Source organism: Galeopterus variegatus, unplaced genomic scaffold, assembly GCF_000696425.1.
Source record: "Galeopterus variegatus unplaced genomic scaffold, G_variegatus-3.0.2 Scaffold2545, whole genome shotgun sequence".
Taxonomy (NCBI): Eukaryota; Metazoa; Chordata; class Mammalia; order Dermoptera; family Cynocephalidae; genus Galeopterus; species Galeopterus variegatus.
In genome coordinates this window covers 114787-142364 of record NW_007728656.1, presented here as the reverse complement: position 1 = coordinate 142364, position 27578 = coordinate 114787, and the positions used below count along the sequence as shown (strand labels likewise).

Below are 27578 nucleotides of genomic sequence, written 5' to 3'. Positions count from 1 at the left end.
CCCCCCGCCTTTATACCCCATTCCAGTGCTCCCAGGATCTGAGTGAGCACTGGGAAGGTGATGATGGCGGTAGTGGTAGTTTATCGAGTGCTTACTATGCACCAGGCAGTGTGCTAGGGGCACTTTAAAGCCCCTTATCTCATTTGATTCTGCTGACAACATTGGCATATCCATTTTAAACATTAGGAAACCGGCTCAGAGAGGCAGAGTCACTTCTAAAGTCAGTTGCTAATACAGGCAGAGCTAGATTCAAATCCAGGACCTCATGATGTCCCCTTGTCTCTTTGGGTCCATTTCTTCTCATTCCCTGGGCTATTGGGTCAGTAAGACCTGGTTTGAGTCTTGGCCCTGCCACTTACTGATAGAGGGAACTTGACTTTCTTGTCCCTCAGTTTCTCTATTTGCAAAATGGGAATGATGTACCCTTCCATCATTCCCATTGAGAGCTGCCAGAGAGTTGGGTCAGAGAGTTGGGTGAGGCTTAACTATTTATGATGCTAATAATAGCTATTGTTTTCTAACTGCCTCTTTGTATGAACACTTTATGTGTATTGTCTTATTGGCATTTCTGGGTGAGTAGGTAGAACTATGAGACCCATTTTGCAAAAGACTTAACTGAGGCTCAGAGAGATGAACACCTTGCCCAAGGCCACACAGGGTAAGTAACAGACTTGGGATTTGAACTCAAGATGTCTGATTCCAGAGCCAGACTGTTAACAACTCGGATATATTTCCTCATCTGCGAATCAGGGTCAAATATCACCTGGAACCAGTCCCTTTCTTCCGGCCCTGGACCCCTTCCCCACTTCTGCCAGTGGGGGAAAGGGGAGGACATTTCTGAGACTTCTATGGCTCTGAAGATTGATGGGTTCTCTCAATACCGGCCTGCACCCTCAGTTGGACTCTATCCCCCTAGAAGTTTTTTCTTTATTTCGGCTCACGTTGACCTTGAACTTCTAGATCCAGGGGAAGGGTTAGGGAGGCATGGCGGACACTAGTGGGGCTCAGGGCAGTGCCTGTTTACCAAGTGGTAGAAAGTCATCTTGCTATTTTACCCACTAGCATGGCTATAATTGTGCGTCTGAGTGAATGTCAAGAGACCTGGAGAGAGGGATGGGCAAGGTGTTGGGGTGACACAGGGGTGCTCTAGACCCTGCCTGCACTGACGCTGCCCCTCTCTCCTCATAGCCGGTTCCAGTGCTCAGACCCAAGTCCCCCACTGCTCAATGGACACCCCCAGCCCAGACCCGTTGCCTTCGCCTTTGCCCGGGGAGGAAGAGAAACCTCTGGCCTTACCTCCTCCTGTTCCCCGGGGCCGCCGAGGCCGACGTCCAGGGGGAGCCACTTCCTCGAATCGGAAGCTCAAGGCCTCCCTCCCTCGCAAGCGGGGCCGCCCGCCCAAGTCAGGGCAGGAGCCCCCGCTAGTGCAGGGGGTGACAGCCCCAGTGGGCAGCGGTGCTGGCAGCGACTTGCTGTTGATCGATGATCAGGGTGTGCCCTATACAGTCTCTGAAGGGTCAGTGGTAGGTGGGCCTGAAGGCTCTGGCCCCAAGAAGGCCCCGCACTTCTGCCCCGTGTGCCTGCGGGCCTTCCCCTACCTCTCTGACCTGGAGCGCCACAGCATCTCGCACTCAGAGCTGAAGCCACACCAGTGCAAGGATTGCGGCAAGACCTTCAAGCGGTCCAGCCACCTGCGGCGGCACTGCAACATCCATGCTGGCCTGCGGCCCTTCCGCTGCCCGCTTTGCCCCCGCCGCTTCCGCGAGGCAGGTGAGCTGGCCCACCACCACCGTGTCCACTCTGGGGAGCGCCCGTACCAGTGCCCTGTATGCCGGTTGCGCTTCACGGAGTCCAACACCCTCCGGCGCCATTCCAAACGCAAGCACCCGGAGACCATGGGGGAACCCCTATGTCCCCCGGACCCAGGGCCTGAACCGTCGTGGGACGACGAGGGCATCCCGGCCACAGCAGTGGCTGATGAAGACGAGCCGGAGGGGAAGGAACTGGCTTCACATACACCACCGGCCACCGCTTCCTGGGCCACGTTTAGAGCTGGGAATTCAGCTGGTGCTGGGCCTGGGAAAGGAGGCCAGGACACTCATGTCTCTGGCGGTCTTCCCGTTGTGGGAGGGGATGAAGGGTGGGGACCTAAACTTCTGGATCCTGCTGCCTTCTGCCATCCTTCCCCGGACTAATAGGCCCTTGGGGGCAAGGGCAATAGAAATAAATCTTTGCCTACTGGCCTCCTGTGTGTGTTCGGTGATGGTACTAAGATGACTCTCCTCTTCTGCCTTCAATTGTTTTCCCGCGGCTATACGGCCCGGGATGGGGGTGCATGGAATTTGAGAGGATCTCATGTCCTGGGCCTCATTAGCGTGATTCCAAAGAATGGCTTGGAGGAAGACTTTGGCTCTCTCCTGTCGCAGTGAACCTGCTATACAAGCTGACTCTAGGTCCGTTCCCCCTATATCCCAGCCAAATTCCCAGAAATTCTGCCGCCGACATTTTGCCCACCTCCTCGCCTAAGGACCCACAGTTTGGAAGGAAGAACCGAATGGAGGGGTTTCGGATTCCTGCACTGGCCAGCAGCCAAAAATACACAACAAAACAAAACAAAGCAAATTAAAGTGTGAGCAGGACTGACAGTTTGGAAGGGTTTACAGAGATAAGGGGTGTGGCTTAAAGAGAGCGGGGCTTAGACAGGTTTAGGGGTTGGCAGACCGAAAGCGAGAGCAATTTAGAGGAAATGAATAGGGTTTATCTGAGGGGCGGGGAGAGGAGGGTATTAGAAAAGGTGGAACAAAATTTAGAAGGTGCTGAGGAGTTGGCGGGAGGACTAAATAACGAAAGTCTTTGAGAGGGGAGTTTAGCAGGAAGGGCTGAATAGGACTGGGCTTAGGTGCTTTGTTTGGCCGAGGTTTATAGAATTACTTGAGAGGAGCAGTGTAAAGTGTGGTAAAGCTGTGATTTGCAACTTCAGCTTGCATCGCAATCGCGTAAAGTGTATTCTAAAACACAAGAGATCCTTAGGTTCCACCCCCAGGGTTTCTATTGTAGGGTCTGGGGCAGGGAGCCATTGCGTTTCTACAAGTTCCCAGGTGGCGCCGATACTGATGCTGCTGGTCTCCGAACCATACTTTGAGAACCACTGATCTAAGAGAATGTTTTAGAGGCGCGAGGCAGAATTATCACATAAAATTTATGAGTTGCAGATTAAATGTTATGGGGCGTGGAGGCAGGGCTAAAATGCAAGGACCTTGGGGCCGGCCCAGTGGCGCACTGCGCTAGTGCGCCGCTTGGGAAGTGCGGAGGCGCTCCCGCTGAGGGTTCGGATCCCACATACAGACCGGTTCCCGCTCACTGGCTGAGCGAGGACTGCGCTAGTGCGCCGCTTGGGATGTGCGGAGGCGCTCCCGCTGAGGGTTCGGATCCCACATACAGACCGGTTCCCGCTCACTGGCTGAGCGAGGACTGCGCTAGTGCGCCGCTTGGGATGTGCGGAGGCGCTCCCGCTGAGGGTTCGGATCCCACATACAGACCGGTTCCCGCTCACTGGCTGAGCGAGGACTGCGCTAGTGCGCCGCTTGGGATGTGCGGAGGCGCTCCCGCTGAGGGTTCGGATCCCACATACAGACCGGTTCCCGCTCACTGGCTGAGCGAGGACTGCGCTAGTGCGCCGCTTGGGATGTGCGGAGGCGCTCCCGCTGAGGGTTCGGATCCCACATACAGACCGGTTCCCGCTCACTGGCTGAGCGAGGACTGCGCTAGTGCGCCGCTTGGGATGTGCGGAGGCGCTCCCGCTGAGGGTTCGGATCCCACATACAGACCGGTTCCCGCTCACTGGCTGAGCGAGGACTGCGCTAGTGCGCCGCTTGGGATGTGCGGAGGCGCTCCCGCTGAGGGTTCGGATCCCACATACAGACCGGTTCCCGCTCACTGGCTGAGCGAGGCTCCACGGCGGCGCTCTAGAACGGGCGCGACTTCCGCTTCCGGGCGGGCGGGCGGTGCGGGGCTGCCGGGGAGGGGGGGGGGGCGGCACTTCCGGTCGGGCCCTCGGGTCTCCCCAGACCGGCGGCGCCTCCTCCGCCTCCTCGGCCTCCTCCCGGCGGAGACCCCGGCGCCGGTGAGTGACGGGGCGCGTGGCCCGGTGACCCGGGTGCAGCGGGGGCGGGGGGCCCTGCTCTGGCCCGCTCTAGTCCACAGAACGTCCCTCCGCCAAACGTCAGTGCTTCTCCCGCTGGGCCCTTGCCAGGGGACCCCTAATCACTGATTTCCCATCAGAACACTCCAGATATTTATCCCATGAACGCCCACAGGTAGGACGGATGCCAAAGCGGCTTCGTTTATGGCGATCCCCTAAACTGATGCCAGGGCCCTCCACTAATGTTTTCTCATAGGATCCCTTCCACATAGCCCCCCATCATTGCTTCCTCCAGGACAGCTCCCCAAATGCCACTAGCACTGCCACCCCCATGTAGGGCAGCTGCTGCGAACCCTCTATTAGTACTTTCTACCTAAAGGATTGTCTCCAGAGTATTGCGTTAGTGATTCACAGCAGACACCGACCCCCATTACCTCTGTCCACACACAACAGCCCACTCCCAAAGCTCCTAATCTACCCCCACCCACACACACCCTGCTCCTTGGTGTAAAAATACTTTGTATTCTGGTCAGCACCAAAAATGCCTTTTTTCCCCTCCTGCAAATCCCCTAGTGATTCCCCTTAAGAATAGCCCTTTTCACCCCCACCCCCATAGAACAGCTCCCTCTAGAGTTCTGCTTTCACGCTCGTATCCTCTCCCACTTCAGGTAGAAATATCTGCTGCTTACGTCCAGGCTCCCATGAAATACTCCTGCTGGGCCTCCTCCCTCACCCTCATCCTGGTCAGTTTCTGCCTTCAGTACTTCTGCTACAGAACAATTTCTGGTAGCCAGGCTGTGAAGCTTTCCCTCTCACAATTTCCTCTGGCATGATAACCCTTGTCCCGACCTGTAACTTCTCGCCCAGCCTTCGTGCCATCCTCCTGGACTCCCTAGAGAAGACCCCTAGCTCCACTAGGGTGTGACCTCTTCTTTCCTAGGCATCCATTTTTTTTTTTTTTTTTTTTGGCGGCTGGCCTGTACGGGGACCTGAACCCTTGACCTTGGTGTTACCAACACTGCTCTCTAACCAACTGAGCTAACTGGCCAGCCCCATTCATTTTTCCCTGGGCGAATATTCACTGTTCTAGGTCCAGGTCATAGAGTTGTGAAGGAGAGAGATGCACACAGCCTTTTGTCTTGTGGGGTTTTACAGTCCACTTGAAGAGACAGATCAGAAACAAGTGAACAAATAAACAAGATAAATGCTGTTCTGTGGGTCCTCTGAGAGCCCAATGAGTTACTTCAGAGGTGAAACCTGAATTATGAGAAGTGACTTAGCCATGCAAAGATCTGGGTGTACAAGCAGAGGGAACAGCAAGTGCAAAGGCCCTGAGGTGGGCCATGACTGTGGTGAGTGGAAGAACAGCAGGGGAGGCCAGTGAGATTGGAGTGAAAGAATTGAAAGGAAGACTGAAAGGAGGAAAGGTTTGATCTCAAAGGGCCTTGGAGGCGAGGGAATTGGGATAAATTATCTGTCCTTTGTCCACTCTACCAAGCCCAGAATGTTCTTCATTCATTCATTTCTTCATTCATAAATACTTATTCAACAACTGTTTAATAGGCACTTACTTCACACTGAGGATGTAACAGAGAACAAAACAGACAAAACTCCCTGTCCTCATGGAGTGGATATGCTAGTTGAGGGGATAGACAATTAAAACAAAATATATACGAATGTGTGTGTGTGAAGTAAAATACAGCGGGATAAGGGGATAGAGACATGGGCTGTAGTGAAGGCTCTCTCAGGAGATTCCTATCCCTTGCCATCTTGTCTCTCCAAAAAGCCACACACCAAAAAGTTACATCTGATTGTAAATTCTCCTCTTTATGGACAACTGTGGCCCACCAGGGGACTGCTCTTAATATTTCCCCCACCTCAGGAGTGAAGTGATTATGAAGATGAGCCTTGTGTTCCACTAGAGTTCTTATCTTTGAGCAAACTACTCCCTCTTTTCCTAGCCTCATTCATTCACGTACTCAACAAATGTTTGTCAAGCCAGGCACTGTTCTAGGTCCTGGGGATAGAGCAGTGAACAAAACAGATAAAAATCTTTATCTTCATGGAGCCAATGACCCTCTAGAGGGGGAGACAAGACCAACAAAAACAAGACAAACAATATATGATATATTAGATGATGATGAGCAGTAAGTAGAAGAATGAAGCAGAGTGAGAGAGATCAGGAGTGTGGGCCTGAGTGGCAAGTAACAGTGGTTGCTGAGAGCCTCACTGATAAGATGACAATTGAGCAAAGACAGGACGGAGGTGAGGGAGTGAGCAAGGTGGATATGTGGAAGTCAGAGCATTCTAGGCAGAAGCAACAGCCAGTGCAAAGGCCCTGGGGCAGGAATGGAGCCGGCACATTGGAGGGACATCTAGGAGACCATGGGGGCATTTCGATCATTTTAAGGACTTTGGCTTTTACTTGGAGATGGGGTCATTGCAGGGTTTTGAGCAGAGGAGGGACATGGTTTGGTATTAGTCCTGTCTGTGAAATGGGAATAATAGTAATACTTACAAATTTGCTGTGATGTTTGAATAAGACAAGCCACCAAAGGCACGTAGCACAATGCTTGTTAGAGTTCAACAAATGTTGGTGGCTTTTCTTGGAGTTGGGTCAAACCAAGAGACTTGGGGTTAGGTGGCAGGGAGGTGGGTGGGGCAAAGCATTTTATAGTATAAGGTGGTATGGGAGATCTTCCTTTAATTTGGAGGGTGAAATATTGAAAGACAGCTTGTTGTGGGGGTAAGAGCACGACTGGAGCCCCATCACCTGCTTTCAACTCCTAGTCCTGTTGTTTGTTAGTGGCGTGACTTGGGGACATTAATTTACCTCTCTGGTCCTCAGTCTCTTCCAGTGTATTTGAAAGTCGATAATTGTAACCATCTTCTAGGGTTGTTTGGAGGATTCATTTAGTCAATACATGTACAAGATTTAGAAGAATACTTCGCTTGTAGGAAGTACTCATTCAAGGGATGGCCTGTGCTCACTTGGGAGAGCGTGGTGCTGACAACACCAAGTCAGGGGTTAAGATCCCCGTACCAGTCATCTTTAAAAAAAAAAAAAGGTACTCATTCAATGTTATATGTTACTCTATTTTACTGTTATTAACAGACTAGAATTTCATCACAAGGTAGCTTTATTGCATCAGAATGGCTCACAGGTCCTGAAATCTGAAAGTCTTGGAATAAAATACCTGCTTTCCCTATTACTGGTTACATGATCTTGAAGGAATGACACTCCCCCACCCCCTGCTCCTCAGTTTCCCCATTTATAAAATGGGACCATAATGATAGGACAGTTGTGAGGCATCAAGACACTGGTGCATATAAAACTGGTCAAACAATAAATGTGAGCTGTTAAGACAGTTACTGCAGTTGCTGTGGGATTTCTGCCCCTCGCAGGGCATTGGGGGGAAGGTGTCTCTCCACATCATATTTCTCTCTGCATAAAACCCTCCTGTGACTTTTTCCCTTAGAAAGACATCGTTTTAAGGCTTGAGTCCCCTGAAAGAGGAAATGTCTTATTTCCCAGTGGAAATTATCATGAGCTTGATCAATTCTCTTTCTTGTTAAGACACCCCTTTCAGCATCTGGCCACTCTGGCCTCAGTGCCCTCTTCATAACGTCACTGTCCCCAGAATTCCTTCTCCAGCGGGATACCCTCCCAGATGTTAGTTTCATTTCTGCTAAGTATGTTTCCCCCTCCCCCAGTCTAGGGAGTTCTGTTCAGCTTAGTCTTATTCCTTCACTCATTCTGCAAATATTTATCAATATAGGCATTTCCAGCTATATATTTCCCTCTGGAGCACTGCTTTGGTGGCATCTCCTAGCTTTAGTATGTTGTGTTTTCAGTTGTATTTATTGCAAAGCATTTTCTAATTTGTGATTTCTTTGTGGACCCATTGGTGATTTAGGAAGGTGTTTAATTTCCACATATCAGCAAGTATTTGTCAAGCACTTGCTCCATGCCAGGCTCTGTGCTAGATGCCAGGAGCACAGTGGCAAACAAGATGGGCCAAGTCCTTGCTTTCTTAGTGAAGGGCCATACAGTAAACATAGAGCAAACAAATATAGTTGGTGGTAATAACTGTGATAAAAAATGCTGCTGCATGAGGGCCTAGACAGGGAGGGGGTAGGGGGTTATTTTAGCTAGGGAGTGCTTAGTAGAGACTTGAAGGAGGCTCAAGAGGGAGACTTGTTGAAATGTGAGGAAGAACATTCCAGACAGAGGAGACATTAGCCACCATCCCCTCCCACCAGGCCCCTTGTATAAACACCCCTCATAACCCAAAGAGCACCTACTCCAAATAAGGCTCCTATACCCACCTTCCTCTACTCTCAGAGAACAATCTCTGGTAAAATGCTCCTGTGGGAGCAGGATAAGAATGGGATTCAGGCAGTTGATCCAGACCGTTGCTGTGTGACCTTGGGTAAGTCACTTGGCCTCTGTGCCTCATTTTTCTCATTTTCCCAATGGAGATAATAATTGTCTCTATCTCATAGAGTTGTGTTGGGGATTCAGTGAGTTAATATAGGTAACCTGCTTAGAACAGTGGCAGGCCTACAGGGAATGCCCAATCAATGATGGTTATTATTTATATGTGCTCTAATGGAGGTGAGCCAGGGCAGTGGCTCTTTCCCCTACACCTTCACTCCCCCACACCCTAGCACCCTAAATTGCTCCCCTGCTCCCTGCATCCTTATACCATGTGCTTTCTTCCCTGTCCACTCAGTCCCCTCCACAGCTGTCTCCCCAACTTAGGTTCCACCTACAGTCTTCTAGTTGCCACCCCAGCCATGCCTTTGCTCTTTCTGGAGATCAGATTAAATGGAGGGGGTGGGAAGGACATGGGATGTTGAGTTTTACCCAAGGACAAGGACACCCAGAGTTAGAGACTAAAAATATCTAAGTCTGGGGTGGGGGTTGGGGTGGAGGAGACACCTTTCACCTGTGGGAGGAGAGAACAAGCCAAATGGATAGAGGATGAAGGGCTGAGGCCTCAGTAGGCCTCCCTAACCTTCACAGTGGGCTGGGCCCTTGGAGGGAGGAATGATGGACAAGAAGTGGGTCAGACCTCATGGGCCCTTCTCCCACTGGCTCTTCTCTGATTCCATGGAGGTGTTTCACCAGGCTCCCAGGTGGGTCTAAGAACTTAGAGATCAATGATGGGAGCCGAGGTATTGGTGGGGGAGATGAGGTACAGACACAGACAGCTGCAATCTGGAATGAAAAGCACTCTAAAGGAGCTCCCAGAGAACGACTGCTGGCGTGGAGGGGTCAGGAGAGTTCCCCATAGGGGCGAGGACAGGAATTCAGGCTCCCTGAGCATTTGTTGCTAGGCTTAGCCCAGGTGTGCAATGCCATTGATGGTACAAATAGCTCAGGGGATTGAATTCACTGAGCTGATGCATGTTTTCATTACATTCTATTTCAATTGTTTTAAATACCCCTCCAGTGTAGGGGGTTATCATCCCATTTTAAATATAGAGAAAATGGATCCCAGTGGAGATGGGAATTTGAACCCAGATCTTTCCCATCCCAGGGCCCATGTATTTTCTGTTGTATCAGGCTGTCTGTGACTAAATGCCAGCCACCTTGCTCCCTTGCTGTAATTTATTTCTCCCAGGCAAGCAGATTCTCATTCTACCTTGTATTAAAAGAATGCACCCCCTCCCAATACTGACTTCCTTTCCAGTTCTCTTGGCTTGTCCTGACTTCTCTCTTTCTACTATTAGTGGTGACAGTAATAACAATATAATAGCTTCTATTTATTGAGTGCTTACGGAGTGCCAGGAACCATCCACCTTAAGAGCTGTACACATATTAATTTGTTGGATCCTCACAACTCTGTGATGTAGGAATGTATTTTGTTATCTCCATTTGTAGATGGGGAGATGGAGGCACAGAAAGATTCAGCGATTTGCCCATGGTCACACAGCTAGAAAGTGGCAGGACTTAGATTTGAACCTGGCATTCTGGCTCCGTAGTCCACTCTCTTAATCACTCTGATATAAACTATTATTAGCCTCATTTTACAGAAGCAAAACCTGGGGGGATTGGGAGCAGGCTGGTGTGGGTGTGTGGGGGGGGGGGGTGTCAGGAGTAGAGGGAGACACAGCAGAGGGCCTGAGAGGGTTTGAAAGAACTGAGATCAGAGGCCCCTAGGGTACTGGGAGAATTAGACTGAGAAGGAGAGAAAGTAGAAGGCCGGTAGGTGGTATTGAGGAGAGGGTCTGGGGATAGTTAGAGGAGGTGTGTCAGGACCAGAAAAGAGAGGAAGAGATGGAAGGAATTAGACAAAAGGGAGATGGAGGGGTGGGACTTGAGGACCCAGGGAGAAGAGGTAAAGGCGAGTAGGAGAGGCCTGGGCCTAGTGGAGCTAAGAGGGAGAGCTGGCTGCTCTTTGGGGTGGAAAGATGGGGGAACGAGATGCAGACGCCTAGAACATGAGGGAATAGCTATCCAGCAAAAGGAAGGGGAATGAGTCTTGGCACACAGCTCCCTTTGCTGGCTAGGGAGATCAGGCGCCCTATCTGGTTTCCTCAGCCCCATCCTCTTCTTCACAGGGTCTCCCCACCCGCCAGAGATGGAGGCAAACCCAGCGGGCAGCGCTGCCGGGGGTGGTGGGAGCAGCGGCATAGGGGGCGAGGACGGGGTCCATTTCCAGAGCTACCCTTTTGACTTCCTGGAATTCCTCAACCACCAGCGCTTTGAGCCCATGGAGCTGTACGGGGAACATGCCAAGGCGGTGGCAGCCCTACCCTGCGCCCCTGGCCCCCCGCCCCAGCCCCCGCCCCAACCGCCTCCTCCCCAGTATGACTACCCACCCCAGTCTACTTTCAAACCCAAGGCAGAGGTGCCTTCCTCATCTTCGTCATCGTCGTCGTCGTCTTCTTCCTCTTCCTCGTCGTCATCCTCTTCCCAAGCCAAGAAGCCTGATCCGCCCCTGCCGCCTGCCTTTGGGGCTCCCCCGCCTCCCCTCTTTGATGCTGCCTTCCCGGCCCCACAATGGGGCATCGTCGATCTGTCAGGACACCAGCACCTGTTTGGGAACCTGAAACGAGGAGGGCCGGCATCCGGGCCAGGGGTGACGCCAGGACTGGGCACTCCCACGGGGACTCCCGGGCCACTTCCCACCCCCTCGCAGACTCCACCAGGACCTGCCACAGGAGCCGCCTGCGACCCAACCAAGGATGACAAGGGCTACTTCCGCAGGCTGAAGTACCTGATGGAGCGGCGCTTCCCCTGTGGCGTGTGCCAGAAGTCCTTCAAGCAGTCCTCGCACCTGGTTCAGCACATGCTGGTGCACTCGGGGGAGAGGCCATATGAGTGTGGCGTCTGTGGTCGCACCTACAACCATGTCTCCAGCCTCATCCGCCACCGCCGCTGCCACAAGGATGTGCCACCGGCCGCTGGAGGCCCACCCCAGCCTGGCCCACCGCTCCCACCGCTGGGCCTTCCTGCACCCGCCGCCAGTGCCGCTGCCACTGCCCCCACCAGTGTTTCTTCTGGCCCTCCAGCCACGTCCACGGCGCCCAGCGCCTCCTCCGCAGATGGGAACGCAGCCCCTGCAGCCCCTACTGTTGTTGGGGTGCCTCCTCCCACAACAGGAGGCAGCGAGGGCCCGTTTGCCTGCCCGCTCTGCTGGAAGGTCTTCAAGAAGCCCAGCCACCTCCACCAGCACCAGATCATCCACACGGGTGAAAAGCCCTTCTCCTGCTCCGTATGCAGCAAAAGCTTCAACCGGAGGGAGAGCCTTAAGCGGCACGTGAAGACACACTCGGCCAACCTCCTGCGCCTGCCGTGTGGCATCTGTGGGAAGGCTTTCCGCGATGCCTCCTACCTCCTCAAGCACCAAGCGGCTCACGCGGGGGCGGGGGCTGGGAGTCCTCGGCCGGTGTACCCCTGCGACTTGTGTGGCAAGTCCTATTCGGCTCCGCAGAGCCTGCTCCGTCATAAGGCTGCCCATGCCCCGCCTGCAGCCGCCGGTGATGCTCCCAAAGACGGGGCAGCCTCAGTCCCGCAGCCCCCGCCCACCTTCCCTTCTGGCCCATACCTCCTGCCTCCTGACCCTCCTGCCACAGACAGTGAGAAGGCGGCGGCGGCTGCAGCAGCTGTGGTGTATGGCGCCATGCCGGTTCCGCTGCTGGGAGCCCACCCGCTGCTGCTTGGTGGGGCTGGGACGAGCGGGGCGGTAGGCTCTGGCGCCACAGTCCCCGGAAAGACGTTCTGCTGCGGCATTTGTGGGCGCGGCTTCGGGCGCCGTGAAACCCTGAAGCGCCACGAGCGCATCCACACTGGCGAGAAGCCCCACCAGTGCCCCGTGTGTGGGAAGCGCTTCCGTGAGTCCTTCCACCTGAGCAAGCACCACGTAGTGCACACGCGCGAGCGGCCCTACAAGTGCGAGCTCTGTGGCAAGGTCTTTGGCTACCCGCAGAGTCTCACTCGCCACCGCCAGGTGCACCGGCTCCAGCTGCCCTGTGCTCTGGCCGGGGCTGCTGGCCTACCAGCCACCCAGGGTGCGCCAGGGGCCTGTGGGCCCGGGGCCTCTGCCACATCCACGGGGCCAGCTGATGGGCTGAGCTATGCCTGCTCGGACTGCGGCGAACACTTCCCAGATCTCTTTCACGTCATGAGCCACAAGGAGGCCCACATGGCGGAAAAGCCATACGGCTGCGATGCTTGTGGCAAGACCTTTGGTTTCATTGAGAACCTCATGTGGCACAAGCTGGTCCACCAGGCTGCCCCCGAGCGTCTGCTCCCGCCCACACCTGGCGGCCCCCAGCCGCCAGACGGCTCCAGTGGCGGCGATGTGGCCAGCGTGCTGGACAATGGGCTGGCTGGTGAGGTGGGGGCGGCCGTGGCGGCGCTGGCAGGAGTGTCTGGGGGTGAGGATGCAGGCGGGACAGCGGTGGCTGGGGCCGGCGGGGGTGCCAGTTCCGGCCCTGAGCGCTTCAGCTGTGCCACGTGTGGTCAGAGCTTCAAGCACTTCCTGGGTCTCGTGACTCACAAGTACGTGCACCTGGTGCGGCGGACCCTGGGCTGCGGCCTCTGTGGTCAAAGTTTTGCTGGCGCCTATGACCTGCTCCTGCACCGCCGCAGCCACCGGCAGAAGCGGGGCTTCCGTTGCCCAGTGTGCGGGAAGCGCTTCTGGGAGGCAGCCCTGCTGATGCGCCACCAGCGCTGCCACACAGAGCAGCGGCCCTACCGGTGTGGCGTGTGTGGCCGAGGCTTCCTGCGCTCCTGGTACCTTCGGCAGCATCGCGTGGTGCACACAGGGGAGCGCGCCTTCAAATGCGGCGTATGCGCCAAGCGTTTCGCACAGTCATCTAGCCTGGCGGAGCACCGGCGGCTGCACGCTGTGGCCCGGCCCCAGCGCTGTGGCGCCTGTGGCAAGACCTTCCGTTATCGCTCCAACCTGCTGGAGCACCAGCGGCTGCATCTGGGCGAGCGCGCCTACCGCTGTGAGCACTGTGGCAAGGGCTTCTTTTACCTGAGCTCGGTGCTGCGCCACCAGCGCGCCCACGAGCCACCGCGGCCCGAGCTCCGCTGCCCTGCCTGCCTCAAGGCCTTCAAGGATCCCGGCTACTTTCGTAAGCACCTGGCAGCCCACCAGGGCGGCCGGCCCTTCCGCTGCTCTTCCTGTGGTGAGGGTTTCGCCAACACCTACGGCCTCAAGAAACACCGCCTGGCGCATAAGGCTGAGGGCCTTGGGGGAGCTGGAGCGGGGGCAGGCACCTTGGCTGGGAAGGATGCCTGACCAGGGGGGCAGGTTCCTATCTGCCACTTCAATCAGATGTCCTCTTCCAGACTTACCCCCTTCTGGGGCTGCCATTTAGACTCTTCCCCCTCCTTATCTCCCCATCCTTAAGAACTTCAGACGGACTAGCCTCCTTCAGGGCCCATGCCCTACAAACTGGAGACTGAATCACTCCCATCCTGGACCTCTCTGGCTCTTCCCTCATCCCCTCAGACACTGAACTTGATCTTCCGTCCAACCCTTTTTTGTAACCGTCATCAGCGTCCTCCCCCAGCCCCCAGCAGCATTCTGCCCCCAATAAGCTTTGGTGAAGATGGGTCTGAACTGCCTTTCCCCCTTCATTTGTAATCGGGCTGGACAGTGGAATATGAGCAGAGTTGGGAGGGCATAAGGTAGGGTGGGGGAGCTGGGTACTCCTTTGGATCGTGGGGTGGGGGGTGGGGTGGCAGACGCGGCTTGTACAGAGCGGAGAATAATAAATCTTATCAACAGGGCCCTGGAGACCATCCTTGTATCCCAGGAAGAGTGGGGATTAAGAGATGCCAAAACACATGGTTGAGAACTTTTGTTTCCCTTGGGAGTTTGATTCCCCTGCACCCTCTGTTTCACTCACAATCAACCCATATTTACTGAGGATTTACCATACTCCAAGCGTTAAGTCTATGAGTCGGGCAAATGGAGAACAAGATTGGTAAGTCTCTGCTCTCAGGAACTGACTTAACATGCCCAGACTCCTTGTCCTTCATGATGCTTTTTGTCCACTCAGCCACCATTTCCTTAAGGCTCCTGTCTGCCAGGCCCTGAGCTGGGCATTAGGTAAACCAATGAATTGGACGTGTCCCTCGCCTTGTCGAGCCACTGCTGTATTGCAGCCTTGTGCAGACTTGTGTTTATTATACAGCTCGCTCATATCGCCTGACCCTCCAGGATAGTAATTTGAGAGATTCAAAAGCCCTTTCACAGCTCTCATTTTAGTTCTTGGAACAGTGAAATATATGCCGCAACGTGTAATTAGTTTTCCCATTTGTCAGAAGAGGAGACCTGGGTCCTGGAGAACAAAGGAGCTCCAAGAACACCTAGCAAATCCACAGTATAATTGGGACTCCAGTCCTGGGGTACCTCAATACTGAAACTTGGAAGATGAAACTGGGTAAGAGGGCACTGCCTGGGCAAGTCCAGTGTGCCCCATGGAAGGGAGGCAACCCAGTGTGGACACTGTCCTAATGCTGAAGACTCAGTGTGAGACAGATCTTGTGCCAATGCCCCAAGGTTCAAAAGTTACATGGAAGTCACTGGGGGCTGAGGGAGCACAGAGGGGTCACCCTATCAGACTGGTGGTTGGGGACTAGGAAAGCTTACTGAGGAAGATGATGATACCTGAACAGTGACATAAAGCAACAGGAACTTGCCAGGTAAAGAGCTGGGCAAACTAGATTTCCAGGTGGAGGACTTGGTGTGTCTAACTAAACCTAGATATTCTGGAGCATTTCAAATAGATTAGTATGCCTGGAGGTTGGGGCTAAGGGGTGGGGGCTGGATCCTGAGAGGTAAGACTTGAATTCCAAATTGTGGAATTTGAATGACTTTATAGGCTGGAGACTGGATATGGCCCACTGACTCATTTCATTGAGTTTGTGCATTCAAAAAAATAAAGTTTGACTTAGTTGCCAACATTGGAAAATCAAAAGATTTTACGTAACATGAACTAATGGAATGCCTGAAAAATTTGGGGGATCTAGCAACCCAATCTAAATGCCACCCCCACCAGAGTAGCCATTACCCTCTTCCAAGGGGTATGCACTCTCCAATTTGCCACCAAGTCTCACCTCTCCTTGTTGAATCCCAACACTGAGCCCAACTATCAGTCACCATTTCACCTTACTGGTATTTTTCCTTTGAACTTGGCCACCTTACTCATATATTTACATTGCCACCCAGCTCCTGTAGGCATTTGCATTAGTGATCCTTTGTCAAAGCCACAAAGAGCTGTGGGTTGATAACAAGGATCCATGTGGCTGCAGTATGGAGAATGAAGAGGGCAGGGCCTGGGAGTTGGGATGCTGTACAGTTATCCAGACATTGGCTCGAACTACAAGAGTACAAGAGTAGTGGTGACAAAAAGAAGTGTTCAAATTCCAAAGACATTTAACTGGCTCAACAGGGGGACATTGATAAGGGACTAGATATATGGATGAGGGACAAAGAAGGCTTAAGGAATCTGGCCAGGTTTCTAGTGTGGGTAGCAATGCCAATGAGATAAACGGACATTTCTTTGGGGGAAATGGAATGAGTTCTGTTCACATTATGAGTTGTCCATGGGTTATCTCATGGGGAATGTTGGGTAAACATGAAGGTGTGCAAATCAGGGACTCTCCCTCCTCAACAAGCATGCCAATCACAGGAGTCCCTTCATTTTGCCAAACTTCCTTGACCACCTCTCCCACAGCTGAACCACATAACATCTCTGAATAACCACAGCCTATTCACCTCTACTCTAAAGATGAGGAAACAGAGGTCTGGAGAGAGGTATGATGCAACTCACTACTGGTGGCAAGACAATAGTGTGGCCCCTCTTCCCCCACCTCCCAAAAGCAGACAACCCAGGTACAAGACTGACATAGGGAAACCCTTCAGAAAGTCCTTTAATGGGAATAGAACTGGAGATTTCCCATCTCCAGCTCCCAAGTCCTCCTCTTGCCCCTCCCCACCACAGTGACTCATTCCTCACCCCCTGGCCAGCCCATCATGCTGCCATCAGCCAATCTGTCCTTGGGATTGCCTGGGATTAGGCAGTAAACTGTTTGCTTCAAATTGGGACTGGAGGGAATTAAAAGAAACCTGAGGCTCCTATGTAGATGTGGGGACCATAGACTCTGAGCCTAAAGAATAAGGAAGGGGATATTAGGTGGCTGCTAGCTGTCCGTGTTCTAAGCTGCATTAGAAGAGTCTAGATGGGTTAGAGGGACTGCCAAGGGAGCAGGGGAAGCAGCTCTTGGAGTCAAGATCCTGTGGTCAGGCTTACATCCTTGAGGCTCAAGTGCTCTAAGCTGTGACTTGGGGACTCTGGCTTTGAGGTGATGGGATCCCAGAGTCTCTACAGACGACCTGGTGGGCATCTTCTGCCTGAGGGTGGGTCAGCATCCCAGGTCCAGTGCAATCCAGTGAGGTAGGCAAAAGATTCCATCCTGGTCAACCCTAGGGAGCCCCCAAGATAGTCCAGAGTCCTGTAGATGAAGGACTAAACCAGGAACACTATGATGGACCCTGATTCTCTCCCTTCCACACAACCTTGACCCCACTCTGTAGCGCCCAGGCTATGTTGTGACAGGCTGTGTCTTGCACAAGGATAACCCAACGAGGAGGCAGGCGGGGTAGTGAAATCCAGCCCATAGCCATGCATTTAGCTGGGCTTCCAGAGGGCTGCATATGTACCATGCTCTGAGTCTCACAGAAGTGGTGTGTGGGTCTGGGAGTTCCAAACCTGGTTCTCTCCCTCTGCTCTCCAACACTAGCTGTGTATGGCCATCTACCCCAAACTCCCCTCATATGTCCCCTGCCTCTTTTTTTTCCGCCACCCCCGTCCCTTGCAATCTGCCTCCTACATCCGTTAACTTCCCGATGTCCCTGCTCTTCCAGCCTACTGGTCAACCTCCATCTTTATCTTGACTGTCTTCGCACATCCTTCTTCCATAGTGTTTCCTGCCCCACTCCCTGACCCTTCAGTCATTGATGATCCCAGCTGGCCTCCAGAGTCTCCCAACCCAGGCCCCGGCCCGTGAAAATGGGTGCGCTGGTGCTTGCGGAAGTTGGAAGAGTTGTTGAAAGTGCGATCACAGAGCGTGCAGCGGAAGGGGCGCTCGCCTGTGTGGATGCGAGCGTGGCCGCTCAGCACCGAGGACTGGGTGAAGCCCTTGCCGCAGATGCCGCAGTGGTATGGCCGTTCGCCTGTATGCACCCTCTCGTGGTCTCGCATGTCTGAGGAGCGGCGGAACGGTTTGGCGCAGAATCTGCAGGCGAAAGGCTTTCCCACTGCTGCGCCTGCCGCCGCCGCTGCCATCACCACCTCCGACCTCTCCTGAGTAATCCCAGGCCTCTGTTCTCCAACTGCAACTGCCTCCGAAGACCTCCGAGAGGTCGCTGGCTCCACCCCATGTCGGTGCTGGTGCCGGAGCAGAGGGGCTAAGGCCTTGAAGGCCCGGGGGCAGAGAGGGCAGCGGTAGGGCCGCTCTCCCGTGTGCAAGCTGTAGTGGGCACGGAGGCTGGCGGGACCCGGACAGCTGTGGCCACACACATGGCACCGGCTTGGGTCCCCACCCTGCCCGCTTCCCTCAGCCCCTGCCAGGTGGCCATGTTCGTGGAACAGTAGCTCTGAAACCAGCCGGAAGGCAGCTGGGCACAAGGCACAGTGAAAAGAACCTGGCTCCGGAGGCTCAGGTACTAGTGTGGTGTCTGTCACCTTCACCACCTGGATCTCAATGAGGTCACCTGGGGTCGTGGTGGAGCGGCCATCATCAGGCACCAGGACCTGGAGAAGTGGGAGAAGAAAGAGGAGCCTGTGGACCCTGCCTCAAGACCTCTCCACACGTCCCCATTTATTAAAACACACAGCTCCTTTGTAGCCTACTGGGCTCCTCGATTTAGAACCTGTTCTCCATCCTCCAGGATTCTGAAGTATCCCCATTGACACTCCCCCTCCATCCAAAATATATCATGGATTCACACTTTTCTCCTCCTAAAGGGTGTTCCTTTTAGGTAACCTCCTAAATCTCTGTTCCTACTCTTGCCGTTTTATAAGCCACCTCCCTAGAGCAGTTTGAATGGTCTTTTGAAAATGTAAATCAGATAAAGTCATTTTTTCCCACTCAAAACACTCTAATGGCTCCGACTGCACTTAAAATCCCAAATCGTCACTGTAATGTCCACCATGATCTGGATCCTGCTTATCTCTCTGACCTCAGTGTAAATATAAGCCTGCACCCAGCTGACTTCTCTTATCTAAATTTAGCTCCCCTCCACCTTCACTCTATCAGCTCAATTTTTATTTCCTTTATAGAACATACCACAATAAATCTCGTTTATTGTCTCTCTCCCTTCATGAGACTGCAAGCTCCAATAGAACACAGTCCTTACCTATCTTGGTCACCTCTCTATTCTCAGAGCCCAAGTGAGAGTTCAGTAAATGTTTGCTGAATGAATGTCCTTAGTTACTCTCCAATCCTGACTGGTGGACGTGGAGGAGGTTCCAAGGTCACGTGGAACACTCATTTCTCCCCTAAAATCCTCCCTTTGGCATTCAAAACTCATCCTTTGCAGAATCATCCTCCCACCCTGGATCATAGCCTTGCCACCTTTCCGGGTCATCTTCCCAACCTTCTACCCTAGTTCACAAGCCCTAGAATGGCCTCTCTGAGGCCCCGCCTCTCTGAAGGCTTCACCCTCTAATTATGCAAACACAATCCTCAGGACTCCTCTCCCTGGACCCAACCTCACCCCATAGACTACTCCGTCCTCAGGCTCCGCCCCTACCTACGACCCTCTCCCTCCCATAGGCTCCTCCCAAAGCCCCGCCTCCCGCGCAACCCCAAGAAGCCCCGCCCCCAGGGCCAGAGTTCTAAATACCTCCTCCGCCCAAACCTTATAGGCCCTGTCGCACCCCGCCACCTTCCCTGTGACATCCTCCTTCCTTGAACCCTTTGCCCAGGACCCTTCCTCGCCCGCACCAGCTCTGGCGGCTCCGGGGATCGTGACTCCGGTGTCGGTGAGCTTGGACTCTGGGGTTCCAGGCGCGCTGCAGCCATCTTGTGCCCAAGCCCCGCCCCCCGAGGCCAATGGTCACTCTGGAAGGGGGCGGGACTCGGGCTGAATGAGAGCTACTACGCAGGCGCAGTGCAGGGCGGTTCGGGGGGAAGAGTCGGTCGAGGGGCGTGGCGGAGGCGTGGCGCTCCCGGGGAGCCAGAGCCCGGGGAGAAAGTGATTGATTCTCTTTTCTGATTACCTGTCGGTCCACCGCGAGGAGAGAGACTCAGTTCGGCTCTGGGATGTCTGTAACGTCCTGGGATCAAATTCGAATGTTCATTTTTAAACCAACACAAGCGGCTTGGCCAAATGGCTCAGTTGGTTAGATCCTGGCGTTTGATAACCCCAAGGTCAAGGGTGCAGATCCCCTCACCAGCCAATCCCCGCCCCCCACCCCAAATGAAAAGGTAAGCCAGTACAAACAGACCCGAGGCTCTGGCAGCCAGTGGAACTTCACCAGAAATGAAGAACCTTTCCTTTCTTCACAGTAAACGTAACGTTTTTGTCCTTACCTTCTCTGCATGGCTTACGATAACGCAGTGATGCGAAGTTTATAAATGTAAGGTTTTTGAAAAGTCGGTGTGAAAAAAAAAAAAAAGTAAACAGCAACACGGGTGGTCCTGGGAGGATGCAAAAATTCTCAAGAAGCCGTGATGTTTGGGAGGAAAGAGCTCGAAGATGAGGGTTTTCGGCAGCACCAAGGACAGGGTTCTTCTTGGCCACCCAATTTATTCATTCCATGGATTAGTTGTGTGTCTTGGATGAGTCACACACTTCTCTGAACCATTCCCCTTTCTTCTGTATGGAACTGTAGAAGTGTTGTGAAAATCCAGTGACAACAGTATTCATTCCATGGATTAGTTGTGTGTCTTGGATGAGTCACACACTTCTCTGAACCATTCCCTTTTCTTCTGTATGGAACTGTAGAAGTGTTGTGAAAATCCAGTGACAACAAAGATATGGAAGAGCGTTGAAACATCCTTATAAATTGTCTTTTTGGAATGGCAGGGTAGGAGATGCCTAAACATTATGATCATTCGTAAATTTTCTGTTTATTCGGGAAACATGATAGGACTGTACTTTCCTTTGAAGTTAGATGTGGCCACTTGATTTTCTTTGGCCAATAAAATATAAGTGAAAGTGATGTGATTCACCTTCAGCACACATTAAAAGCCATTGAGCCGTTCACAACCTTCCATTTCTAACTTTTTGTGATGGGGAAACATTAATTGAAGTGAAGTTTCCATCAGCATGAGTTCCAGGGTGACTGCAATAAACATAAACATGGTTCTGGCCCACCTTGGACAAATAGCATTTAAAATAAACGTTAGTTGTGTTGAGCCACTGAGCTTTGAGGTTGTTTGTTCCTTCAGCAAAACTTATCTTGACTGTCACACATAGGGAGTCTTATTTATAAAAGGTTATTAGGTTTTGTATTTGCTGTTTTTCATTCCCATGCATTTCTTTTTAATTTTGCTTCATATATAAAATGATATGATGTTCTGCATGTTTTAAAATTTTATAATAAATTATATCACTTCAACGTGACCTTATTTTTCCTTTTGACTTGTTTTTATATTTATTTACACTGGTATGTGTAGTCCAGTCACTCATTGGCAAAGCTGATGTGATATTCCACTGACGATTATGCCACATTGCATTGATTTATTCTCCTATTGATGGACATTAGGTTGTTTTCAAGTTTTTATTATTGCAAACAATACTGCTGTAAACATTCTTGCTTATGTCTCCTTGAACCCAAAGGGAGTTTTGTCTTGACTATATACCTGGATGTCAAATTGCTGGATTAAAGAATTAAAACATCTTCAATTTAAATCTTAAATTTAGTAGATATTGTCCAATTGCTTTTATAATAACTCCACAATTTACTAGCTGTGGGAACTTGGGTAAGTTATTTAACCTCTCTCTGTCTCCAAGGTTGCATTGTGACTTTCGTGGGTCCTGGCACTTATGACTTTGTGGGTTTTTCACCATAAAAATATACTAAAAATTATGTTTTGTGACTATATTGGTATAAAGATGAACACAACAGGCTGGATTATATTCTTTTTTTTCTTCTGATTTTAAAATAAATAAAAGCATTTCTGTGGGTCCCTAAGAGTGTCATGGGCACTAAGCATTGCATATATCTGATGTGTCTATGAATAACTCAGCCCTTTCTGTCCCAGTTTTCTAACTAACAAAATGACTCTTGCTCAGACCAATCTTGCCATGTGGTACCCTGGTCACCACTGGACTCTGTAGAGAATTCCCACTGAGAAGAAGGCCCTCACTGGATTTCCCCCCTGGACTGTGGATGCCGCAGCCTCCAAAATTGTACTCGTCGGGGCCGGCCCGTGGCTCACTGGGTAGAGTGCGGTGCTGATAACACCAAGGCCGCGGGTTCGGATCCCATATAGGGATGGCCGGTTTGCTCACTGGCTGAGCGTGGTGCTGACAACACCAAGTCAAGGGTTAAGATCCCCTTACCGGTCATCTTTAAAAAAAAAAAAAAAAAAAAAAAAAAAAAAACGGACCGGTAAGGGGATCTTAACTCTTGACTTGGTGTTGTCAGCACCACGCTCTCCCAAGTGAGCTAACTGGCCATCCCTACATAGGGATCCAAACCCATGGCCTTGGTGTTATCAGCACCGCACTCTCCCAAGTGAGCCACGAGCTGGCCCTGAAGCAGGGTGTTTCTGAAGAAGGAGTGTCACAAGTCCTCAAAGAAGTTCCTTCCACCCAGAAGACCCACCCCCGTGATATATGTGGTCCAATTGTGAAGGTCATTTTACATTTAGCTGAGCATCAAGAAGTAATACTTGGCTAGAAACCATACATATGTGGGTCCTATGTGAGAGGCATGTAGCTCAATGCAAAACCTCATCAGCACCCATCCTTCAGTAATAATAAATGTTAATAACCATGACAGTCAAAAAATAAAGTACCTACTTCATACAGTTCCTACGATAATTAAATCAATTATTATATGTAAGGTGTTCTGAACAGTGTATAACACAAAGTAGGTACTATGTGTTAGCTATATTTGTTACTGCCAATTGACACTCCCATCAGAAATGACTAGGGGTTACTTTTGCTCAACATCCTTATCAATAACCTACAGTCAAACTTTTAAATTTTTGACGATTTGTTGGCTATAAAATGTTTTCTCATTGAGAATCTTTTTATTAAGTTAGATTCATGGCACACATATCTCATTATCTGGTCTCCCTTTTTCGAGGGCTAGGACAATTGTATCTTTGCATCTCTACAGAGAAGGCATGTAAATGCCTCACTGAACATATGGTGAATGAATGAAAAAAAGAATGAATGAATGAATTCAAATAGAAGAATTGGGTACCAGAGCTTGAGACTATTAAGTATTTGAAGAGGAGTGCATTGTTCAGTAAAAAGACCATAGCTTTCCAGTCAGGGAAAAATGAATCCAGACCCATTTATCCATTTGCTATGCACCTTTGGGCAAGAGATGCCCCTTTCATTTTCCAGTTGACATTTACAAAGTGGCACCATAGTGACATTTGGCAGAGTTGTAGTGAGAATGCCACAGACTGAGAATGCTAAGGATCTAGCATAATGCCTGGAACCATGTGGAGCTCAATATATGGGGTTCCTTTCCTTTCCCCCTGTTCTCTGTTTGCCTGAGTCTCTCAGGATCTGGCATGATGCTCTCAGTCTATTGTACAACCTAAGGCTAAATGTCTGGCTACACAGAGCTACTAGAAAATAAATGATAGAAAGAATCCTGGACTTAGAATCAAAAGATTTGGGGCCTATTTTTGCTTATTTCTGTCCCTACCTTGCTGTAAAACCCTGAGCACATCACCTCTCCTCACCGGGCATGAATCTGCTGCCTTTTAAAAATTAATTGGTTGGGCCGGCCCGTGGCTCACTCGGGAGAGTGTGGTGCTAATAACACCAAGGCCCCGGGTTCGGATCCCACATAGGGATGGCCGGTTCGCTCACTGGCTGAGCGTGGTGCTGACACCACCAAGTCAAGGGTTAAGATCCCCTTACCGGTCATCTTTCCAAAAAAAAATAAAATAAAATAAAAATTAATTGGTTGACAGAGTTACCACTCTTAAGTATGTACTCAAGAGAAATGAAAATGTGCCCACAAAAAAAGTGTAAACAAATGCTTGTAGCAGAATTTTTCATAATAGACACTGTGCAGAAACAACCCAAGTATCCATCAAGTGACGAATGGATAAACAAAATGTGGTATATCCATACAATGAAATATTGTTTGGCCATGAAAAGAAATGGAGTACTGATACCTGCTGCAACATGAATGAACCTCAAAAATATGTTAAGTGAAAGATGCTAGATACAAATAGCACATATTATATGATTTTATTCATACTGGATGTCTAGAACAGGGAAATCTATGGAGACAAATGTGGATTAGTAGTTGTTGTGAGTCAAACATGTCCCTCTATGTTTTGGAAACTTGACCCCCACTGTGACAGTGTTAAGAGGGTGGGAAATCTTATTATGATATTTGGAAGTTGGGGCCTTTGAGAGATGATTCGATCATGAGACTGTGCCCTTATGAATGGATTAATCAAATGGATAAATGGAATAATGAGTTATTATGGTAGTAGACTGGTGGCTTCATAAGGAGCACGAGAGAGCTCTTCTGATTTCCTTGCCATGTGATACCCTATGTCACCACAGGGCCTGGTAGAGAGTTCCTACCCAGAAGGTCCTCACCAGATAAGCCCCTTGGACCGTGGACTTCTGAGCCTCCAAAACTGCAAGAAGGGCCGGCCCGGTGGCGCACAGCTATAGTGCGCTCCTTGGGAAGTGTGGCGGTGCTCCCGCTGAGGGTTCGGATCCCACGTACAGACCGGTTCCCGCTCGCTGGCTGAGCGAGGCGTGGGAGCAACACCGAGGGCTGCGATCCCGTTGCCAGTCCCGGTCCAGTATGGGGGCGACACTGAGGTTTGCGATCCGTTGCCGGACACGGAAAAAGGAAAAAAAAAAAAAAACTGCAAGAAATAAATTGTATTTGTTTATAAATTACCCAGTTTCAAGTATCCTATTATAAGCAACAGAAACAAACTAATACAAACTGTGGTACCAGAAATGGGGTGTTGTTTACCATAAATACCTGAAAATGTGGAAGTGGATTTAGAACTGGATAATGGGCAGAGGCTGGAAGAATTTGGAGGAGCAGGCTAGAAAAGGCCTAGATTGTGGTGAGGGCTTAGAACTTTGTTGTTGTTGTTGTTTTGTTTTTGTTTTTGCAACTGGCCAGTATGGGAAACTGAACTCTTGAAACTGAACTCTTGACCTTGGTGTTGCTTCGCTCCCCACGGATTTGTCACCCCACTTCCCCTGGGTGACAGAGCAACAAGGGATTACTCAAAGCCCATCTCTTCTGAGCAGTGAGAAGCCCCGAAGTGGTTAACTTCCCCGGAACGCTCAAGCGAGAGGCATCCCTTCCTTGGGAAATTAACCACGAATTGGGGTTATCTTCCTGCACTTATTTTCCAGACCAGGAAGTTACAGGAAGAAAAATAGGTGGGGTTATAGTTTAACACTGGTAACTCTCAGTGAAACAAGCCAGATGACATTCCATTAAGGCAATTAAGTGGTCCTGTCAACAAAAGCTTGATCTTAGCAAACATTCCCGTCTTACAGCAATTTCTCAGTATCTTTACATCTCAATCAGTAACTTGTCTGCCCTTGAGCCAGCAACCTTGCTGTGTCACAAATCTTTATCTTACACCAGAGATTTTATAGCCTGAGGAAAATTTCCAGTCCCCCCGCAAGGTCAATATTTGAAACTGCAAGGCTTTGGAAAACCAGGCCCTGTGAAGTACATTTGCTTTAAGAATCCTCTACACTTGGCATTATAAGGCCACACTCTAACCAACTGAGCTAACTGGCCAGCCCTATGGTGAGGGATTAGAAGACAAGAAGACAAGGGAAATTTTGGAACTTCTTAGAGATTGGTTAAATGGCAGTAACCAGAATGCTGATAGAAATATGGACAGTATAGGCCACTCTGAGGAGGTCTTAGATGTAAATGAGAAAGAGCTTATTGAAAAGTGGGGATGACCAGTTAGCTCATTTGGTTAGAGCACAGCATTATAACACTAAGGTCGTGGGTTCAGATCCCCTTACAGGCCAACCACTGTGGGGAAAAAGAAAGAAAACTGGAGCAAAGTTCACTTGTCACTCTTGTTGTGAACTGGTGAAGAACTTGGCTGCATTGTGTCCATGCTCAAGGGTTTTATGGAATGTGGAACTTAAAAATGATGAACCAGCATATTTGGTGGAAGAAATTTCTTTCTTTTTGTTTTTTGTTTGTTTTTGTTTTTTGGTGTCTTGCTGATATGGGGATGAACCCTGGACCTTGATGTTATCAGCACCATGCTCTAATCAATTGAGGTAACCAGCCAGCCCTTGGTGGAAGAAATTTCTAAGCAGCAGAGCATTCAGGCAGCTGTGTGGATACTTCAGACAGTCTATGCTGAGTTAAGGCAGTAAAGGCATAACATAAAGGCAGAACTTATATTAAAAGGTAAACAGAGGGACTGGAAAACTTTCAGCCTGGCCATATAAAGAGTGAAAAAGTGTGTTCCAGAGAGAAAATCAAGGGTGTAGCCCAGTGATCATTTGCTAAGGAGATTGGAACAGAAAGAAGGAATCATCAGGAGAATGGAAGAAACATTTAAAAGCATTTCAGAGATCTTTGAGGCTGCCTCTTCCATCCAGGGCCCAGAGGACTAGGGAGACAGAACAGTTTCAGGTAAGAGGCTTGGGGTGACCTCAGTGAGTTCGCTACCCAGGGCTGCTTCAGGATGCTACTTCCCACACACCAGCTGCTCCAGCTGCTCCAACTGTGGCTAAATTGGCCTCAGGTGTGGCTGGACCTGCAGCTTCAGAAAATACAAGCCAGATGCCCTGGCTGTGTCTATGTGGTGTTAAGTCTGCAGGCTTGCAGAATGCAAGGAGCTGTGGAGGCGTAAGCAGTCTCCACCCTGATTTCAAAGGATGTATGGAAGAGCCTGGGGATCTGGGAAGAGATTTGTTACAGGAGTAGAGTCACCACAGAAAGTCTTCACTACAGCAATGCTGACCAGAAATGTGGAGACAAAGTTGCATCAGAAACACCCCATCAGGGCCATGCCTAGAGGAGCCATGGGAGTGAGACTATCACTGAGACCCCAGGATTGCAGAGCTACCAGTGTGCAATGTCAGCATGAGAGTGCTGAAGCATGGGCTGAGCCCAGGAGAGCCCTAAGATCAGGGCTGCCCAAGGACTTGGGGGCCCAACGCCCACACCAGTGTGCAGAGGATGCCAGACATGGAGTAAAGGGTGATTATTCTCCAGCTTTTAAGATTTAATACCTGCCCTGCTGGTTTCGGACATGCTTAGAACCTGTCACCTCTTTCTTTTGGCCCATTCCTCCCTTTTTGAACAGGAATATGCACCCTGTGCTTGTCCCACCATTGTATCTTAGAAGTAGATAACTTGTTTGATTTAGGTGAGACTTTGGACTCGAGCTGAAACAAGTTAAGACTTTGGGGATGGAATGAATATATTTACACGTGAGAAGGACATGAACTTTGGGGGCTAGGGGCAGAATGTTATGGGTCAAATGTATCCCACCAAAGTTCATTTGTTGGACACTTGACCCACACTGTAACAGTGTTAAGGGGGTAGGAAATCTGATTATGATATTTGGAAGGTGGGGCCTTTGAGAGGTGATTGGATCATGAGGACTGTGCTCTCATGAATGGATTAATCCATTCATGAAGTAATGAGTTATCATGGGTGTGGACTGTTGGCTTTATAAGGAACCCATAAGAGAGCTCTTCCAACTTCCTCACCATGTGGTAGCCTG

At 50.7% G+C, this 27578-nt stretch overlaps 2 protein-coding genes across 2 annotated transcripts; one reads left to right on the top strand and one right to left on the bottom strand.

The window, feature by feature from the left end:
- The first annotated feature begins 1215 nt into the window (after positions 1–1215).
- Positions 1216–14399, top strand: ZNF865 (zinc finger protein 865). The gene is made up of 3 exons (XM_008582228.1): positions 1216–2188; positions 4068–4123; positions 10712–14399. The coding sequence occupies exons 1-3, from the start codon at positions 1227–1229 to the stop codon at positions 13903–13905; spliced, it is 4212 nt and encodes a 1403-aa protein (XP_008580450.1). The 5' UTR covers positions 1216–1226; the 3' UTR covers positions 13906–14399.
- Positions 14400–16529: 2130 nt separating this feature from the next.
- ZNF784 (zinc finger protein 784) lies at positions 16530–20224 on the bottom strand. The gene is made up of 3 exons (XM_008582227.1): positions 20214–20224; positions 19626–19742; positions 16530–18467 (listed from the first exon to the last, which is right to left on the bottom strand). The coding sequence occupies exons 1-3, from the start codon at positions 20222–20224 to the stop codon at positions 17543–17545; spliced, it is 1053 nt and encodes a 350-aa protein (XP_008580449.1). The 3' UTR covers positions 16530–17542.
- Positions 20225–27578: the final 7354 nt, after the last annotated feature.

Coding starts and splice junctions, on each gene's coding strand:
- ZNF865 (XM_008582228.1), top strand. CDS start 1,227: ATGGACACCCCCAGCCCAGACCCGTTGCCTTCGCCTTTGCCCGGGGAG. Junction 2,189..4,067: donor GCCTTCTGCCATCCTTCCCC/GGACTAATAGGC, acceptor GGGTCTCCCCAG/ACCGGCGGCGCCTCCTCCGC. Junction 4,124..10,711: donor CGGCGGAGACCCCGGCGCCG/GTGAGTGACGGG, acceptor TCTTCTTCACAG/GGTCTCCCCACCCGCCAGAG.
- ZNF784 (XM_008582227.1), bottom strand. Junction 18,468..19,625: donor CCCCGGAGCCGCCAGAGCTG/GTGCGGGCGAGG, acceptor GTCTTGAGGCAG/GGTCCACAGGCTCCTCTTTC.